General features: G+C 51.4%; 2 protein-coding genes across 12 annotated transcripts; both read right to left on the reverse strand.

Moving 5' to 3' along the window:
* Positions 1-283: 283 nt before the first annotated feature.
* On the reverse strand, positions 284-3796 carry LOC120654462. 11 transcript variants are annotated; one of them, XR_005667068.1, is made up of 5 exons: positions 3163-3796; positions 2785-2966; positions 2452-2483; positions 2064-2373; positions 1713-1982 (listed from the first exon to the last, which is right to left on the reverse strand). XR_005667068.1 is itself a non-coding variant. In XM_039931997.1 (2 exons), the coding sequence occupies exon 2, from the start codon at positions 1222-1224 to the stop codon at positions 337-339; it is 888 nt and encodes a 295-aa protein (XP_039787931.1). In that variant the 5' UTR covers positions 1225-1982; positions 2785-3135; the 3' UTR covers positions 284-336. The 11 variants fall into 11 exon arrangements, 1 of the variants encoding a protein (XP_039787931.1); XR_005667073.1 differs by lacking the exon at positions 2785-2966; XR_005667067.1 differs by lacking the exon at positions 3163-3796 and having other exon boundaries at positions 2785-3130.
* A 4860-nt stretch (positions 3797-8656) lies between these two features.
* LOC120654464 (probable alpha,alpha-trehalose-phosphate synthase [UDP-forming] 11) lies at positions 8657-15853 on the reverse strand. The gene is made up of 3 exons (XM_039931998.1): positions 14683-15853; positions 9134-9689; positions 8657-8949 (listed from the first exon to the last, which is right to left on the reverse strand). The coding sequence occupies exons 1-3, from the start codon at positions 15826-15828 to the stop codon at positions 8750-8752; spliced, it is 1902 nt and encodes a 633-aa protein (XP_039787932.1). The 5' UTR covers positions 15829-15853; the 3' UTR covers positions 8657-8749.
* Positions 15854-20912: the final 5059 nt, after the last annotated feature.

The raw sequence follows: 20912 nt of genomic DNA on the forward strand, positions 1-20912 counted from the left end.
GCCGGAGTTGCTCACAGCAGTTGGAGAAGAAGGTATAGATGGGAAAAAAATTTGAGTGAGGAGAGCCTCCAAATCACTCGAGTGAGATTTAGCTTTTTGCAAGAGGTTGTTGGAACCAGGAAGAGATCGATTAGCTGGTGTGAGATCTTTGGTGATGCAATGGCCACGCGTCAGCGCTCCCAGCCCAACAGTGACGAAAAGGAACAGGCACAACAGAAAGTGATGGCTACAACTTGAAGGATGGATGATCTGAGTACAGAGATGGAACAGCCTTCAGGCAGGCTACAACCTGATGATGGGCTGCATCATTGTTTTTTGATCATGCAACTCACTGCTTTATATATTAACCCCAGGCTCAGCCAGATCGCAAGCCAAAGCCAAGTTTACAAAGTCAGGGAGGGGATCCATCCAAACAGCTGGATGTTCCGGGTCCCGGTAACGACCAAACTTAGCTATCTCATGAGCAGCATAGTTACAACGAGTGGCGAATTTTACACTAACTGAATTAAACAAGGTTGCAATAAGAAACTTTGCCTCTCTGAAGAGTACTCCACCGAGTGCTTGATCATGCTCCTTCGACTTCAGAGCTTTCACCAATAATTGCGAGTCTGTCTCCAACAAAATGCTCTGCATTCCCACTTCAGCAACCGCTTTCAGAGCTTCGACGCATGCATGTGCTTCAGCACATAGTGCATCTGCAACAACTTCCATACATCCAGCACCTGCCATAGCCGCCTTTCCTTCAGAGTCCCGCACCACAAAGCGCCAGGCACCCCTTTTGTTTTCCTCACAAAAGCCACCATCTATGTTTATTTTCCAAATACCTTCTGGTGGTGCATCCCAACTGCAAGCTCGGCCCCCAGATACTGGCCTAGGTCCCTTGACATTTGCAGTGGATATCATAGCCATACGTGCACTAAAAGTCACCTCATCAGTGGATCTTCTCTGCTCTCCAGCATTAGCTTTGTTCCGAGCATTCCACCATGACCAGAGCAGGCCAATCGTTGCCATCTTCTCTTCCTCTTTTAGAGACAGGATGCAATCTGAGACCTGTTCTGCACCCGACAAAGTGCTCAGCCTGATCCTGATTCCTTCCAAGTTCATTGCTTTCCAGCACTCCTTGACATATTTGCAGCGTAGAAAACAATGGCCACCATCCTCATCCAACCTCCAACAGACAGGGCATCTAGTGTCAATTTCCATCCCTCTTCTAGCAATGTTCATTCTCAACGGCAAACTGTTGTGGGTAAATCTCCATAAAAAGTGACGAATTTTTGGTGGACATCTTAGCTGCCATATTCTTTTCCAACTAAACTCAGGTGCCTTTGGTGATGTTGTGCTTCCACTGCCTTCCCCACGCTGGCGACATCTATCTCGTGTCCTGCCATCATCCAACACATGATAGGCTGATTTCACTGAAAATATCCCCTTCTTGTCATAATGCCAGGCTAGCTAATCCTCCATATCTTGCTTAACTGGGATACGCAAGATGCGAATCACGTCATCCTCCCAGAAAATCGACTTAATTAACTGCCGATCCCAATCACCACTCTCTGGGTCAATTAGTTCAGAGACCCGGCGCATCATCGTTGCTAGGTAGGCCGCCAGTCACTGGCTTCTGGACTTGGGCTGAATCCTCAGCACCCACAGGGATGAATATATGATACTAGGAAGGCGGCGCGCTAACGCCGCGCCCGTAGAGCAGTCGTGCATGCCAGTATGGATTTTGTTGCACTAATCATGCATTTACATAGTTTCATATCTGCACAATCATTTTTAAAGGTTGTAACAACATCATGGGTTGAAGACATGGAGGAGCAACATCATCATCATACAACACGATACTTGTGTATCTGAGCAAAGAACACAAATTGTTATTTATTAGAATGGCCCTATGTAGCTGAATGTCCATAAGAAAGGGTAATTGAAGATTGTACATGTAGTATGTTGTTGATCATGTGAGTGATCCAGGCATAGTTCTCCTGCACATATTACTCTGGGAGTCAGGATCAAGGTTAGTATACTTTTTATAACATGGAATCCCAATTGGACAAAAAAATTACCAAGACAAAAGATTAAGGCATAGGTCACTGTTCAGTGAATCCGAAGGAAGTACTATGCTAAAAGATAGAAATCTACGGAACTGACTCCTTCCATCACCCCTAATATGGCACCAAAGGTCATACTTATCTTGTGTTGAGCCCCAGCTAACCAGTTCATGGACAGAAGTCTAGCCAAAAGGGAAAACAAAATACAGCTTAAGATTCTCAGGGAGTAATATAAAACTGCAAACTGATCATTTTCAAATGCTTGCTAACTGGACACGATAAGAAACAATGAAGGTATCGCAGAGTCCATAGGGAATTTGAAATTCTGCACAGGCATTGAGATTTAGTGTCACTGCTTGGCAAATAAATCTAGATCATGAATGCAAGAATATAAATTATATACCTCTAGCTCAGTTGGCTAAAGTATGAGGAAATCTGCAAAATAGAACACGGGATTTGTGTAAAATTTGAAGACGACCAAAAATGCTAATTGAATTGCAGCTTTTACAAAAATAGCCTGGTTTATTACTGAACAGAAATGAATGACTAAGCTAATTATTGACATTGATTGAATAATCTAACAGATTGTGCAAATTCAAAGCTACCTCTTTGTATCAGGGCAATTTTTACAACGGATTTTGTTTATTGAAGGGTGAGAACAATATTTCAGAAAAAAATCACTCTTTTGTACTTTTTACAATGTAGCTAAAATCCCAAATCGGCAAAAGATTCTTACCAGACAACAGATCCAGGTGTAGGTGATTATTCAGTGAAACCCAAGGAAGAAGCATGTTAGAAGAGAGAAAAGTTAAATGACGGCATTGGATGTTGGATCCTTCCCTCACCACATGGCACCAAAGGTCACACTTCATTTGTGTTGAGCCCCATCTAACCAAGTTCATGGCTAGAGGTTTTAGTCTAGAAAAAAAAACAAATACAGCTTGACATTTTCACGGCTTTTCAAACTGAATTTCAGCATTTTCATATGGCCTTGTAACTGGGCATAATAATAAAACCCAAGGCTATCACAGAGTCCATGGTCAGTTTGAAATTCTTAGTATCACTACTTGGCAAAGAAATCCAAAGCAGGAATGCAACATTATAGATCATATACCTCTATCTCAGTTTGTCAACCCATGAGCAAATCTGCAAAATGGAACACAAACATTTTGTGTAAAATTTAAAGGCAACCAAGAAGACTAATTGAATCTGCAGCTTTTATCAAAATAGCTTGCCCTATTGCTGGACAGAACTTGGAGGACTAAGCTACTGATTACTGATATCGAATAATTTAAAAGATTATGCAAATTCTAAATTTGAAGCTACTTTTTATATCATGGCAATTTTTGTAATGGATTTTTTTATTAAATGATGAGAATAACCTTAAAAAATACTTTAGACTACTGCAAACAGATCTTGAGATTTGAAGAAAGGCAATCCTGGTTAAGAAGAACATTAGCTGACGAAAAGGAAAAAAAATGTCTCTGGAAATCGATAGGCTTTAACTAATGTTGAAGGCCCTCAAGGACATCCTGACAACTAATCTCTCTAGCGAAGCATTAACCTTTGCCAGGAATAGATGACACGGGAATAGAAGGCACATGGAAATAGAGAAATCAAAATAAACATAATAACAACATAAAATAAAAGATAGGAAGTGCAATAAGAATAAATATTAGTGGAACACAGTGATCACATGATTCTTAGTCAGCTAAGATCACAAATGGCTAATTTATCTTCATCAAAGGTAATTATTGTGGCAGCCCCGCCTAAATTAATCCGGCCTAAGTGCGCTAACCATCATCAAAACGACAATCAGGGTTAACACGCACTTAAAACAGAGTAATCCGGCAGTGCTGTCGGGTAAAATCCCGATTAAACCACTTGAAACAGGATCGACAAAGCAGTCCAGAGAATGCAACATTCCAAAAATTTTACAGCACAGAGTATGAAATTGAATTATTATTACAAACCAAGTTTGAATTTATAAAAGTATAACAGAATTCAGAGTGACGGAAAACGAATGATAGTCTAGCGACGAAATAAGACATCATGATGAAGCCTGTACATGACATCGTCCACACCCTCAGATGTACCACCTGAAAAATAAAGCCACAAGCAAGACTGAGTATACTAATACTCAGCAAGGCTTACCCGACTAAGGGTATACTTAGCCCTTTATCTAGACATGCAAGACTTTTGGCTTGAGGGGTTTGTTTTGCCAAAAAGCAGTAAGAGTATATCCTTAATTTCAGATTTTACCTTTCAGGTTCTAGCTCAATTAAACATTCTAGGTGAGCATCTATATAATAGCATACATGGTGGAAAACAATTATCTTTCATCATCCAACCCACCATATTCATCATCATCACCATCTTTCACTTCTTACTCTATGTGGCAAAAGGGTTAAGCAGTCTCATTGTCCGTGAGCGGCGGAACGATTCGAATCGATTTTGTTAACCTGGCCAGGCAGACCTAAACACACGTCACGTGGTTACTACCAAAGTCACACGTGCAACTTTTCCCTTCAATTTCCGCTTCACGGAACATGCCCACCGCCCTCGACTACAGAGCCCGGCTCTGCACCCGTCATCCCAGATGAGACCAAAGTCAAGACAGTGGGGAGGTATGTTCCGGCCTCGGTTCAATCTAGTACTTAAGCTTACCGATTACCATATTCTCGGCATGTGTCTAGTACGTTCAAACGCTTAACCACTACTACCACACACTGTGGCCTTAGCATTTTCTGCACTAAACAGACGGGGTCTCATCCAGAAACACCCCGCCCGTAGACCTTATATTCTGCAGTACGTAGTAGAGAACCTATCATCTCGCGAGTGGCAGGAAACCACTCGACTTTTACCGGTCCTAATTAGCAGGGCATCTACTCGCACTTAACTTCTAGTAACTAGTACCTGGGTACCTAGGATCATGCATCTAAGATTCCAGTCAACTCCTGTAAACGTAAATGTACATATATATAATAGGAACATAATTTGAATAGCATTTAAAATACTGGGATTGATGCACCGGGGATTGCCTGGGATTAACACTAGGTCAGTGTTAGTTAGAGAACAACTGCTTGGCGAGCATCTTCCTTCGGTCATGCACATCGGGATCCATCCATCCATCTTCTAGATGTGTCCACCATTCACCGTCTTCTGGCTCGGCTTCAACGTCACATCCTTCACGTGGTACATCTATCATACCTAAATGAAATGCAACAATGCATATGTAGGAATGCACAGTTCCGAGTTGTTCAACGATTTAGGTGTTATTATTTTTCCTTCACGATAAAGTTGTAGTCCAACATAAAGTGAGTTGGTATGGGGAATTTTTCAATTAATATTTCCTGGGCAGTCATTTATAGAGTAGTAATTTTATCTATACTAACTCATAAAAGAGCTGGGTGTGTTGCTTTTCTTTTATATTAGTACAGAAAAAGCATTTCTACACAAAAATAATTCTCCAGGCTAGGGAATGTAAGTGCTGGTAATGATCTTTTAACTGGGGATTGGATTCCTTAAGATGAGCTTTTAGTAAAGTTTTCCTAATTTATTGAGCTATACAGCAAGCATAGGAATTTAGATTCCTTTCTTAGGCATTTATCTAACTAAAAATCTACATAGTAAACTACTCAGTTTCAGTAGCTAAAATTTTGCAGGCATGTTCATGTAATGAAAACCAATCTCTAATAAAAATATGAGATTTTTCTAATAAAATAAACTAGGGCTTTTGATTTACAAAATTTACTCATGAATAAATCTAAAGGACTAGTTATATATTACTAAACATTCCCAAAAATTTTTTATAGGATATATAAACAAATATAAGTCTGTAGTAAAAATTTCAGCTCAATAAAACTAGTATAGAACCCTGTGGATTTAATTCTATTTAACACAAGCATAAACCAAGATCTAATGAAACCTATATATAGAGTTTTCAAAATGCCCCCAAATTTTTACAGTAAGCTATCCATATAGGGTTTAGCACACTGTCCAAAAATAAGCTAAATATAGTGAGTATAACTTGAGATACATACAAAGGTGGATAAAACTAATATTTAATATAGAGATAAAACTATTTGTCAAATACAAAAGTGGATGTAACAAAAGTTGTAGGTTTTGATCTAAGGATTCCAAAACATATTAGTTTGAATTTTTCTGATTTTTCTACGATTTTATATGGAATTTACAAATTTGCTGTTTTTGAAAACAAAAGAAAAAGGAAACGAACTCTTGTATCTAGGCCCCTGGAAGTTTTGGTTCTTCTAATTGGAGGTCCCTGGCGGGTCTGGACAGAACAGAGGACCGACGGCGGCCGGGTTTCCGGCGTGTTTGCTCGCCGGAGGCAAGGGAGATGCGGGGGAAAAGGGAGAGGGCGTCGAGGCGCACCTATGGGTGGTCTCGGGGCTCAGGGAAGTGCTCGGAGGCGGTGGTTCGATGGAGCAGGGCAGCCGGCGGTGGTGGAGCTCCGCGGCGGCGGTGCTCCGGTGAAGGAGGGGTGGCGAGGACTGGTTGGAAAGCTTCGGGGTGAGGTGGGGGACCGATTTCGAGGGCTATCTCGGGCGGAGGAGGGTTGGGGAGTGGAGCTCCGCGGTGAGCTGCTCACGGCGGTGCTAATGGCGGCCATGGGCGGCTCCTTTATCCACCCACCTCCATGGTAAGTGGCGAAGCCAGGTCACGAAAAGACCTGCAGGGGGGCGAGGAGGCCTGCAGGCGACCGCAGCGGCGGCCGGCGGGGGGCGGCGCACGCCGCGCACCGTGCGGGAACCGCCCGTGGCCAGCGCGGCCGGCGGGTACCCAGGGCCGAGGCGGTGGCCGATGGAGGCCGGAGGCCGGCTGCAGCCCTGCAGGTCCCCGCGGCGGCGGGCAGCGCCGAGCGCGCGGATCCGCCGGCGGCCGACTGCCGAGGGCCCGGAGCGGTTGAGGGGGGGTGGGGCGGGGCTCCGCGACGCGGGGGCAAGACGGCCGATGGCGCCGGCGGCTCGATACTGGGTGGATGGAGTTTGGCGTTTGCGTTGCGCTGGTTGGAAGAGGAAGAAGACCCTGTGCGTGGCGCTGGGCCGGAGGAACCACCAGGCCATGAATCTGCCGCCTCCACCATGGGCACAACATTGTGCCCTTCTTCATGGCCACCGGGGGAGGAGGATCGTCTCAGAGGAGGCTGCCGACGGCGTTGCGATACGGAGGAGGCGACAGCGTGCGAGGCGACGACCACGAGGTGAGGCAAGGCGCGATGAAGATGACGGAGACGGTTGGGTCTGCGGACAACGACGACGCTCAGGTCCCCGCGTGGGCCTCCTTTATTTCTGCCGCATATAGCGGCGTAGGGTCGACGCGAACGGCCGGAGGCTGCCGCGTGGCGAGACTCTCCACGACTTGCACAGTACGCGGCACGATAGGACTGGCCAAACAGCTAGAGGCTCCCGAAGGGCTTCATTTGGTTCACCGATGTAGATTTGGGCTTCATTTGGTTCACCGATGTAGATTTACATACTAGATCGATACTCTAGATTTTTTTTTTAAAAAAAACTAGATACTCTAGATACGAGTAGTAGATAGAGTCATAGAGGCACACCACCTACTTGTATCTATCTATCTATCTAGTACTCCTGTCTGTCTGCATTCAGTCGCCTACGTCTCCGAACGCTATTATCCCAGCTGTAGTGTCTGTCCATGCCTGCGTGTGACACCCAAGAGATCATCCATTCTAGTAACTGGCTTAGCTTTGTCATGCGTCGTCCGTCCGCGGGCGGTCGCCGGCGCCGGCGGCGGTGCTCGACGGCAACAAGGAGACGACTCCCTCGTGGCTGAACACAGATCGAGGTCTATTACTACCGTACTACGTGCTGATCTCTCATAGCTAGTGCATGGTCGGTCGTCGATGGGCGTGCTGCGCAGCTAGCTAGCGTCATCGACCCCCTGCCGTGTTTCTGCACCCGCCGCGTCGATCGCCTCCCTTGCATTGTCAGCTACCGACGAACGACTTCGGGCGCCGCATATGCAATGCAATGTACCTGCAGACAGAGTGAGTGACTGACTGACAGAGAGACAGACAGATATCTCTAGTTCGTTGCAGGCTAGCTAATGGCTGTGTTTAGACGAGGGGAAAAGGAGAGAAAAAGTCACATCAGTCACTGTAGCACTCTGTAGCATTTTTCGTTTGTTTGTGGTAAATATTGTTCTACCATAACCTAACTAGGCTCAAAAGATTCGTCTCGCAACGTACATCAAAACTATGCAATTAGTTTTTTTATTTAACTACATTTAGTACTCCATGAATGAGTTATTTGTTATATTTAATGTTTCAATGTGATAGGAGATGTGATGGAAAATTTGGAAATTTGGTGGGAACTAAACACACCCAATAAGGCACTCCACTCTTCAGATTCAGATATGTATGTGTTGGTTGTTGTTGTTTTTTTTGTTTCTTTTTTTTTGATAGCAGTGTTGGTTGTTGTTGGGCTCCCAATCCATCCATGGAAGCCACCACCAACTTTATTTCCAGCGTCAGCTACAATGGCATCATTGTACTTGCTTGTACTCTGATAGCATACAGTATCTTGCACAGGTCGACCAGTAGTTGTCCCCAAATCCAAGTGGATGTGATACTACTCAGTGATGTGACAATGCAGGCATCCCAAAGCTTGACCGATGATCATCAGTAACTGACTGCAAATTGCAAATTGTTTGTTGTTTTACCTTGTGAAGTAGCCATGCTCCGCGCAGATTCCGAGCTTCTCGCATGGAGCAAACCACGCCGCCAGCTGCTCCTTGCGGCGGCCGCTGACGAGGAAGACGATGTTCCTTGGATCAGCGCACAGCTCATCGAGGAGGCGAAGCACTCCATCACTCGTAGCTCTCTTCCTCTCATCCATCAGCTCGGGCACCATAGTGATCACGCCGCAACCAAGGTTTTAAATCGCCGGCTAAGACGTTTAGCAGCAGAGCTGTCGTTACCGCGTTTAGCAGGCTATAGCCGGAATTTAACGGGTTATAGCCGGCTTTAGCAGACTAAATGTTATAGCGGCCGCCCTTTCTAGAAGCTATAGCGGAAGCTATAGCCGGCTATTTAAAATCTTAGTCGTAACCCAGCAGTATCAGCCTGCGCGCCGCGCCGCGGTACGCCGGCCGGACGCGCTCGGCCGTGAGCCTCTGGGAGCTCGGCCCCACCGCCACGGCACGGTAGCTCATCCCGAACCCGAGGCCGACGAACATCATCGCCGCGTGGTCCCTGCAGGCGAGCCGCAGGGCCTCGTCGAACGACCGCGCCCAGGTGGCCACGTCGTGCGCGCTCAGGTAGCTGTAGTTGGTCCGGTGCCGCGCCCGCTTCTCCTCGGCGCCCATGGTGACCGCGGCGCGCATGGCGTCGGCCAGGGCCTCCGGGTTTCGCGGGTTCACGCGGATCGCGCCGCCCAGCGACGCCGAGCAGCCGGCGAACTCGGACACCACGACGGCGCCGCTCTTCCGCGCGCCGGGGGCCTCCTCCCGGCACACCGTGTAGAAGTAGGGGATCCGGTTGAGCCCGTCGCGCACGGGGCTGACGACGCAGCAGTCGGCGGCGGCGTAGTAGGCCACCTTCTCGCTCATGGGCACCGGCCCGTCGATGGTGACGACGATCAGCTCGGACCCGAAGCGCTTGTGTCAGGAACATGCCGGAGAGACGACGCGGATCACGTCGCCGGCGAGCTCACGGCCAACACAAAACTCACGCAAACACAGAGGACTCGATCTTGTTTTGGTGCTGTCAAACTTGGCAGCTTTTCCATGGTCTATTGCTATGCTTATATAACAGATTACAAGGAAACTAATTTGGCCCTCTCAATCCGGCCGAGCACAATCAGAACTTTCTAAAATAAGCCATTAGCTAAACTAGGAAAGCACTAATCTAGCACCCAAGGATTACTATCAACAATCTCCTCCTAAGCCTTGTGGTGCGAACTACATACATCAATCAGGCCAATCTTAGAACGAAGTTCATGGAACTTGGTTTTGCCCAGCGGCTTCGTCAGAATGTCGCCCAGCTGTTCTTCGCTCCTGATGAACTCTACCTCGATCAGACCTTCTTCAACAGACTCCCGGACCAGGTGGTACTTCACTTGAATGTGCTTACTCTGGCCGTGGAGTACTGGATTCTTCATCAAAGCAATGGCGGACTTATTGTCCACCCTCAGCATTGGTACTCTTGGTGCTGATCCCTGCACCTCAGCTAGCAATCTGGCTAGCCACAATGCCTGACAAGCAGCATTAGCAGCTGCAATGTATTCAGCCTCGCAACTTGACTGCGCCACCACCTTTTGCTTCATAGACTGCCAGGTGACTGGGCTGCTGCTGAGAAAGAATATCACCCCTGTCGTGCTCTTCCTAGCATCGACATCCCTAGCATAATCGCTGTCACTGAAACCCGTTAGATGAGCCTCCTCCTTCTTCCTGCTAAACCAGAGACCCCAATTCTCGGTTCCCTCCACATAGCGCAGGATATGCTTCACTGCCATGAGATGATCCTCGCGTGGCTCCTCCAGGAAGCGACTCACATATCCAACAGCAAACGCAAGGTCAGGGCGAGTGTTGACCAAGTACCTCAGGCTCCCAACGATGCTCCGGTATGCTGTTGCGTCCACCAGCGGCTCTGAACTGAACTTGCTCAGCTTCAGACGCGTCTCCATGGGCACCTGACAGGGATTACACCCTGCCATGCCGCTTCTCTCCAGGATCTTTGCAGCATAAGCACCTTGGCTGAGCGAGATGCCACTCGCGCCCTGCTTCACTTCAATGCCGAGGTAGTAGTGAAGCAGACCAAGATCACTCATCTTGAACGCAGCTGCCATCTCCTTCTTGAACCGCTTGATGTCGTCGCTGCTGCTGCCGGTGATAACCAGGTCGTCGACGTACACCCCGACCACCAGCTGTGCGCCCTGGTTTGACCTGATGTAGATGGCATGCTCCGAGGGGCTCTTTCTGAAGCCAAGCGACAGCAGCGTGTCGTCCAGCTTCGCGTTCCAGGCACGCGGCGCTTGGTGCAGTCCGTACAGGGCCTTCCGCAGCTTGAACACCTTGTGTTCCTTGCCGGTGATGACGAAACCAGCAGGCTGCTCCACGTATACCTCCTCCTGCAGATCTCCGTTCAGGAACGCCGACTTGACGTCCATGTGGTGCACCTCCCACCCCTCGTGCGCCGCAAGGGCGATGAGCAGGCGCACCGAGTCCAGCCGCGCCACCGGAGCGAACACCTCATCGTAGTCGATGCCGTGTCGCTGCGCGTATCCCTTCACCACGAGACGCGCCTTGTGCTTGGACACCGCCCCGTGTTCATCCCTCTTGACCTTGAAGACCCACTTCAGCCCGATCGCCCGCCGCCCAGGTGGGAGATCAGCAAGCGACCAGGTCTTGTTGTCCTCGATCGCCTCCATCTCCTCCATCATCGCCTTCCTCCAGCTTGGGCAGCGCTCTGCCTCAGCAAATGAGGCTGGTTCATCGGGGCTCACTGCGTGCAGCTCCTCCATCAGTAGTGCTCGCGGTGCGAACCCGAGCGGTGATGTCGGCCCGAGGATGTTTTCGATCTTCCGGAACCGGAGCGGAGCCTCCTCATCATGGTCAGCGTCCAGATTGTCGTCTCCGCCGGCGGGTGGCGAGGCAAACTCCACTGCCTGCGCCCCGCCGGAACCTCCTGACGCCTCTCCCGCAGCGGCGTGTGGCGACAGTGGCGGTGTCGTGTCGCCGTCCGCAGGGGCCTCCCAAGGTGCCTCGACTGCACCCTCAGCAACCGTCGGAGGTCCCTGGCCCACGATGGAGTACTCCACCGTGAACACATCGTCGTCGCCGTCCGCCACGCTAGAGCTGCTGCTGGCTGCCCAGTCCCACTGGGCTTGCTCGTCGAAGACAACATCCCGCGTCACATGGACGCTCTTGGTGATGGGATCGTAGGCACGGTACGCCTTCGTCCCACGCTCGTAGCCGATGAAGATCATCTTGCGGCCACGATCCTCCAGCTTCGACAGGTGAGGTCGAGTGTTGCGGACGTAGACGATGCAGCCGAACATCTTGAGGTGGTGCACTGCCGGCTTCTTCCCGTGCCATGCCTCGAACGGCGTCATGCCGTCCACACTCTTCGTCGGGCACCTGTTCAGCACATACACAGCTGTGCTTACCGCCTCGCCCCAGAACCAGCCAGGAAGCCCCTTCGCTTTGAGCATGCTCCTGGCTGTGGCCACCACAGTCCCATTCCGGCGTTCGACCACGCCGTTCTGTTGCGGACTGTAGGGCGCGGTGTGCTGCCGATGAACCCCGTCCGCCATGCAGTACTCCGCGAACTCGAGCGAGGTGAATTCACCCCCTCGATCAGTTCGGAGTACCTTCAGCTTGACTCCAGACTCGCCTTCTGCCCGCGCCTGGATCTCCTTGATGGCAGCCGCAGCACGATCCTTCGAAGGAATCGCGGCTACCCACATATATCTGCTCAGGTCATCCACCAGAAGCAAGAAATACCTGTTGCCCCTTGGCGTCGCCGGTGTGATGGGACCGCAAAGGTCCCCGTGCACCAGTTCCAGGCGCTCCCGCGCACGGTACTCTGCTTGCGCCGGGAAGGATGTGCGCCTCTGCTTGCCCGCCTGGCAAGCCTCGCAGATCCTCTCCACCTGCCCGAGCTCCGGAAGCCCTCGAACCAGCTCCTCCCGAGCCAGCTTCCGGAGCGCCGCCATGTTGATGTGGCCGAAGCGCTCATGCCAGCGCCACGCCACCTCGTCGTCGCGCCCACGCATCGCCAGGCACACCGGCTGTGCCATCTTGAGATGGAGCAGGTACAGCCGGTTTGCCGCCCGCGGCGCCCTTGCCAGCAGTTGGCCGCCAGGCGCTCGGACCTTCATGACCCCAGAGCCTATCTCGATCTTGTACCCGACCTCTTCGAGCTGCCCGATGCTCACGATGTTCGTCGTCAGCCGGGGAATGAAGTAGACCCCGTCGAACGAGCGAAGCTCACCGTTCTTGCAGACGAACGTGACCGTCCCGCGGCCTTCGATGCACGCCGCCGAGTCGTCGCCGAAACGCACGGTGCCCAGCACCGCCGTGTCCAACTTGGTGAAGGCGGCCCTAGACCCGGACATGTGGTTGGTTGCCCCGGTGTCCAGGACCCACGTCTCCGCCCCGCGCTCCTCCACCTCTCCGAGCTGGGCGAGCACCTTCTGCTCCCGGATCTCGATCTGAGATCCGGATCCCGCCTCCGCCGCTCCATGACTGCCACCACCATGCGCCTGCTCCGGCCTCTGTAGTGGCAGAGCAGCACACGACAGCGGAATCGCCGTCGGGGAGGTGGTCGATGGGGATCCAATCGGCGGTGCCGAAGTGGATTGCGGCGGCGATGAATGGAGGATGGTCGGGGAGGCCTTGACGAGAAGGAGCGACGCCTCCTCATCCTCCTGGACGGCGTGGGCCTGCTCCTTCTTGGGCCGCGAGGGGCAGTCGCGGGCCCAGTGGCCTAACTTGCCACACCTCCTGCATTCAACACCAGTGGGCTTACCCGATGACGGCCCACCGGATGACCGGCCTCCACGCCCACGGCTGCGCCCGCGTCGTCCTCCTCCACGACGCCCTGAGCCGCCTCTTATGCCGCCGCCGGAATAGTTCTCCGCCTCCCGCTTCTTCCGCCGGGCGTCCCACTCCTCCTCCGTGAGGTAGAGGCGCCCGTCGTGTTGCAACGACCCCGGAGCCTCCTCGAAGGCGTCCTCTGCCGCCTTCAGCCGCCCGACCAGATCGGAGACAGTGAGGGTCGTCACGTCGAGGAGCGTGGTGATCGAGATAACGATCTGTTTGAAGCGCGGTGGAACGCTCCGCATGATCTTACCAACGATCTTTCCTTCCTCGACTGGATCGCCGAGCGTGGCGAGGGTCGACGCCATGGTGTTGATGCGCAGCGCGTAGTCCTCAATGGACTCGCCTTCGCCGAACGTCGCCATATCGAACTTCCGCCGGAGTTGTTCCGCGGATGCTTTCTTGACGCGTTCGCTACCGACCCGCATCTCAGCGATGGTCTTCCAGGCCTCCTTTGCCGACTCCTTGCCGACGATGGCAGACACCATCTCCGGCGGCACCGCACTGCAGAGAGCTTCGAGCGCCATCATCTCGTCATGCTCGTCGGCGCCCCCCTTTTCGACGATGTTCCAGAGCGACCTCGCCTTCAACTTCACCTTCATCAGCAGTGCCCAGTCGGAGTAATTGGTCTTGGTGAGGACGGGGTAGCTACTCCCGCCGCTCACCTCACGAATCACCCGCTGGATCACGACGCCATCGCCGGCGGAGCTGTTGGCGAGCGTGTCACTCGGCTTCTTCTCGTCACCCATCAGTCCCCGGTCCGAAAACCGGCTCTGATGCCAAATGTCAGGAACACGCCGGAGAGACGACGCGGATCACGTCGCCGGCGAGCTCACGGCCAACACAAAACTCACGCAAACACAGAGGACTCGATCTTGTTTTGGTGCTGTCAAACTTGGCAGCTTTTCCATGGTCTATTGCTATGCTTATATAACAGATTACAAGGAAACTAATTTGGCCCTCTCAATCCGGCCGAGCACAATCAGAACTTTCTAAAATAAGCCATTAGCTAAACTAGGAAAGCACTAATCTAGCACCCAAGGATTACTATCAACAGCTTGTTGATGCGCTGCTCGATGCGCCGCGTCTCGACGCGGACGGCGTCGACGTCGCGGCCGCGGCTGCGCGCGGGGTTGTTGATCTGCACGAGCACCACCTGCCGGGCCATGTCCCTGTGCGCCTCCAACATCTTCTCCAGGGCGAGGAGCTTCAGGCGCACGCCCTTGAAGAGGTCGACGTCGTCGTCGCCCACCATGATGACGCGGCCGCGGTACGCCTCGGCGATCTCCTTGGCCTTGGCGGCGGCCTCCGGCGAGGCCAGCGCAGCCCGGAGCTGACCCATGTCGACGCCGACGGAGAAGATCTTGACCAGCACGGTCCGGCCGTGGTAGTTGATGTTCGTGTGGCCGTTCAGGGAAGTGTTGGATGAGATGCCGAGGAGGCGCGAACAGCAGGACAGGAACTGGTGCGCGTAGTCCAAGGTGTGGAACCCGACGAGGTCAGCGTTGAGAAGCCCGCCGAGGAGCTCGTTGCGGACGGGGACGGAGCGGACGATCTCGGCGGAGGGGAACGGCGAGTGGAGGAAGAAGCCGACGCCGGCGCGCGGGCACTTGCGGCGGAGGAAGGTGGGGAGCGCCCAGAGGTGGTAGTCGTGGACGATGACGAGGTCGCCGGCGTCCGAGGAGATCACCTGGATCACGCGGCCGGCGAACTGCCTGTTCGCCGCGATGAACGCCCTGTACGAGGCGGCGTCGAAGCGCAGGCTCCCGACGACGTCGGCCGGCGTGAACGGTAGCATGTAGTGGAGCAGGGGCCACAGGTAGTGCTTGCAGAAGCCGTGGTAGAACTCGGCGTGGTGGTCGCCGTCGAGGTGCACAGGGAGGCAGGAGAAGTGCTCCAAGAGGTAGCCGTCGAGTTCGTCGGAGGGGACGATCTTGGATTCGGCCGAGGCGGGCAGGGTGCCGATGTAGGTGACGGGCGCGGGGAGGCCGCGCGAGAGCTGGAGCGAGAGCGCGTCGGGGTCGAGGGAGAAGGCGAAGCCGAAGGGCGAGTCCGAGTCCGGCGACGCGCGGAGGGGGAGCCGGTGAGCCACCACGATGCGGCGCGCCGGCGGGGCATCGGCTCCTGGGACGGGCGGCGCCGGCGCCCCCGCCGAGCTGGGGTGGACGCACGAGGAGCTTGAGCTTCCTTGCATGGGACGAGAGAGTGAGGTGGCTGGCGGTGGGGCCTTGCTTCCTTCCGGTGGTGGTGGGCTGCGTGCTCACCAGGGGCAGGGGGTGGGATATACCGGTGGCAGGGGCGGCTGGAGGTGCCCAGCTGTTAGTGAATTTGCAAACAAGGACCTGAATTTTGCAGAAATTTCAATGGAAGGCTCTTCCCAAGAAGTGGAAGGATAGGATTGGGGGAAGGGAAGGGGGACGGAGCGATGTGTTTTTGGCGTATTCGAAGTGAGTTGAACCTAATTTGGACGTATTCGGAAGCTGTTTTTTACTGTGTGTTTGGTTGCAGGATGGGTGGGTTGGAGTGGCTCCGACCCTCAACGGCTCCAACTCTTCTTATGTTTGGTTTATATTTTTGGGTTGGGGATGGGTTTGCTCCAACTTCTATTTGGATGAAGGAATTGAAAATCTGAGATGGATGGCAAAATAACACCGTTAGTGGGGGTCCCATCTGTCACCAATGGATCCTACCAGTCAAACTCTCATCCTTCCCTTTTCTTTCCCACCCTTCCGTCTTTTTTTTCGATCTTATCCTCAGGCAAACGCGGGCGGACGCGGGGCTCCGCCGCCTGCGCGCGCTCGGCCTGGGCGGGCTCCGCCGCCGGCGCGACCTCCGGCTGGGTGAGATCCGCAGCCGGCGAGCAACAGCAGGAGCAGAGAGGCGCCGTCGCGGGGCCATGTCGGGCGGACGCGGCGCTCGCGGCCCTCCTTCCTCCACGGCGGCGCCATGGCGGGCGGACGCGGGGCTCCGCCGGCCGCGAGATCCGCCCGTCCGCGAGCTCCGCCGGCCGCGAGCTCCGCCCTGGAACGGCTCCTCCCATCCCGCCGCGACATCCGCCCGTTCCGGCGCCCTGGAGCTGCAGCCGGCGAGAGTTCCGCTCGGAGCTCCGCCCTGGGGCGAGATCCGCCGCGGGCGAGCTCTGCCGCGGGGGCGTGCTGCAGCCGGCGCGAGCTCCGCCGCCGGAGAGGCCCTGGGCGCGAGCCGCCGCCGCCCTGCTCCTCCCCGCCGCCCTGCTCCGCCCCGCCGCCGCCGCAAGCAGAGGAGACGGAATCGCCGGAGTCCGCGTTGCGTTCGCAAAGAGACGGAAATGACGCAGCGTGACGGAACCATGGGAGCCGCTCCGTCCCTCGAAATATGGCGGACGGAGGCAACCCGCATATTAGGGGTATATTCCCTAGGGGTTCGACTCATCCCTCACTCAACCCTCGACCAAACAGCCAAAAAAACGGGTCCGACCCATCCGGGTTCGCCCCCAACCCTCCAACCAAACACACGGTTAGTTGGTACGCGGGGATGCCAGCTAGATCAAGCATAGCAACTAAATGTGTTAGTCGCACTATCAGCCAATACGGTCGTGAATGGTATGGTTGTTTTGTCTGCTTCTTGCATTATGTTGCGCTTTGGCATTCCCGAAGATGACGATGCAATGGCGACACTTCGCGCCATCCACAAAGTATGTGACATGCTTGGAATACATTGGTTACCATTTCTCCGCCAATTATATATGCTATGATCCACTGTATCTACTGATTACTGATGATACGACTGTTGATCATTGTATGATAGTTTATTTGGACCTTTCGGGACAATAGTAATCGAGATATATGTATTAGGATTTCGAAATTTGCTTAGCAAGAAAATTACATAGGATGAATTTTGAATGTGTGTTCCATTCTTTTGCCATGAGAATGTTCATCTCATAGGGACTAAATTTAGAACTTTAAATTTTATATTACTTTGGGTGGGAAATGTAAAGTGAAGAAACATATACGGTTGGAGCTTATTAAACACGAACCTTCCAAAAAAATCGAAAAGATACGCTAATTCCACCACAATTAATACGAGGATCCTTCTTCTTCTTCTTCTTATATTTCTTTCCAGGTTTGGTATTAATGAAAAAAAGGATAGTTCATTCATGTAGGCTCTATGACGTAGCCAACTTATTATCTTTTATTCGACTAGGGATTAGGTGATATGTGCATTTTTAGGATACATAATATTAATAGTCGTAAACAAAAGATTTGGGAAACTTTGTCATTGCAGATATCCTTTTCATGCAAATAGCTGGAGATGATATGAATCCAAAGGACAAAGGCCAATTTCTGATGGAAGAAAAGGAGACGTGCTGATGTTTAATGTAGTAGTCCTACTTGTTGGCTTACAGCCACAGAATGGTACAGGGTGTCTCAGATGAGTCTCATCTGCAGGACTGCAGAGGGACTCACCCCACTAACAACTTTTGACAACATGCGAACATGCGATGGGTCCCGCAGGTCAGTGGGAGTACTGCAGGGGAACCACTTTCGTGTGTCTCTTGAAACGTATTCTCCTCTTCCTTTTTTTTTTTGCTTGCTTGCTGTTCTCTTTATGTCTGATGAGTCTTCCTTCATTGCTTTTGACAACTTTTTTTTTATAAAACATAATGCTTAAACCTATGTTCTTTTAAAAAAAATTAATTACAGATAAATCGATGTTGTGATACCATAATTTTCATACCGAAATAGATTGTTTTGAAAACGCTGATTATTGGATCAAGCTGTACAAATATTTGACAGCATAGATTCTAAGAGATTCATATATACAGGGACAAGTATTAGAAGTAAGCAGTACAAAGTGATGTATTTGTCATTTTGGTTATCTCTGCACTTGTCATTTTAGACATCAGCAAAGTTAAAAGCCATCCTATACTATCCTATCTCTACCTACCATTCTCACTACACGTCCCTCACCTTCTTCTTCCTCCAGATTAGAGAGTTTCACCGTCAGCTGCCTTATTATTTCCTGAAGATTGTTTGAGGATGGGTATCCATCCCGAACTCCCAAGTCGTCTAGTGACGAGGAATCTAACCAACTTTCTTCAAGATTGTTGTTGTTCTAATTATGCAGACATTTTTCTTCCACCATGGACCAAGCCTGAATTTCATTACTAGGAGTAACGAAATTACAGAGTTTAACAAATCAGAAAAGACGAGAGCAAAAGAGAGGTGTCCTTAAGAGAGTCTAAGGCCAATCTCAGTGGGAGTGTTATAGGAGTATCATGGATATTAAATTTGCTAACATGTACCAATAGTATGAGGAGAGAGAATAGAGAGTGTCATGAAATGTGAGAGGAGTGTCATGAAATGTGAGAGGAGTGTCATCACCATGACACTCCACTGGCACAGTTCTCAAATTTTCAGTCTTGGTAACTGTATCGATGACACTTCCACTGAGACTGGCACAAGAACAACACAAATCAACAGAAACGCGCTACGAAATACTACCAACTGAGCAACAGGAACCTCCTAGCAAGAAGGGGAAATGCCACGCAGGGCAAACAAGCACAAAGTAGCAACTAAAGAGAAGCAACGGCAATAATTATGCAGACATGATAGCTCATACATGGCCAGTAAGATCGCCAGTTGCACAAAAGATCTGGTAGCCATGGCGCGGCCTCGCGAGCAACGCCTAGAGACGATAAAAAGGCTTAATTTTTAGTCTAGATAATCTAAAAGCTGAATCTTAAAAGAGTCGGACTCAAATCTAAGGCCCCGTTTAGTTTGCAAAAAGTTGGCGAAAAGTTACTGTAAAACGTTTCATTGTTACTTGACAAATAATGTACAATCATGAACTAATTAGATTTAAAAAATTCATCTCGTACTAATCAGTTAGACTGTGTAATTAGTTATTTTTTTCAACTACATTAAATACTCCATACATGTATCAAAAGATTCGATGTAACAGATACTGTAGGAAAAATTTTGGGATTGAATGACGCCCTGCACCTACCGCTGCTCTCTCGTATCAAAGATCTGGCGCCACTCCTCCCGTCTCCCATGGCGCCGCCGACGTCAGCTCCCTGCAACGTCGGCCGGCCGTGCGCTCATATCCGGGGACGAGGTTAGCCGGGATTTGCGGTGAAGGTTGGTGAAGCACCTACCTGGTTGCATTGCATCACGCCAGGCACCGTCCGACACCACTGGCACGAGTAGAGGCAGCCGTGGGTCGGGCCTAGGTGCAAATTCGGAGGGAGTTTGGATGTCTTGTGGGCCATGTAGCCGCCATAGAGGCCCAACGCACGCCAAGCCCAGGAGCTAACTGCGAGTTCTCTTCTCAGCTGACAGTTCCAGAGAATGATAGAGAGCAGCAGCATCACGTTGCATGCATCTGAACAATAAATTAAGTTAGTTTCATCCGGTGAAGAACAACATCGGAAGCGAGGCGATGGCAAAAAGAAACAGAGAAATAAAAAAGAAACCATCGCTAGCTTGTCAGCCAGCCAGCGAGCCGTTTTTTCTCTCACACCAAATCAGCATTACCCACCAGCCACCAGTCAGCCAGCAGTATTTTCTCCGATAACAAATTAGCAACAGCTACCAGCCACAGCTAGCCGAACAGAGCAGGTCGTCGAGGTGATTGTATTGAGTAAGACTATTACTAATTCAGCAGAGCTGGACTACCACGTGTTATAGTTTTAGGATCACACAGTGCACAGATCGGATGAGATTCTTTCATCTTTACTTTCTATATTACAAGAGAACCCTAGATCTAGGACTAAAAACAGAGAGGATAGAGGGGAGATGACCTTCTCCAGTGGTACTCGACTCGCTCGCCATCTCTGCTCCTTGGTGACGATCCACACTAGGGCGGTGACGGTTGGCGCAGTGGCATCGTGGTTGCGACGCCGAGCCGACGATGGCGTAGTCGATGAGTGCCGCTGACGCAGCGGGTCGCCAGAGTAGTGGAGGGCGGTGCTAGTGGCGCTGGTGGCACTTCCCGCCGCTGCAGCCCACCCTCTGATCGGATTAGGGTTTTGAGGTGGGGAACAGTGGCGGCGGTGATTCTCGTGATCTGAGCCGCCAGTCCCCACCTCCTCTTTATAGGGCTGCGCGACGGGGGCCCACCAGCCTCGTCATGGGCTGGGCCCCCGATCAGGGCGCGACGTCAAGGGATTAGTTGACCGTTGGGCCAACTAGTGGAGATCAATTCTAACATTCTTATACTTTTACCTTTACATCTTTTACTTCTTTTCATATTTCATGACAGATTAATGCATAGAACAGCTTCATCATCACGGTC

The sequence above is a fragment of the Panicum virgatum genome, chromosome 1N, assembly GCF_016808335.1.
Source record: "Panicum virgatum strain AP13 chromosome 1N, P.virgatum_v5, whole genome shotgun sequence".
Classification (NCBI taxonomy): Eukaryota; Viridiplantae; Streptophyta; class Magnoliopsida; order Poales; family Poaceae; genus Panicum; species Panicum virgatum.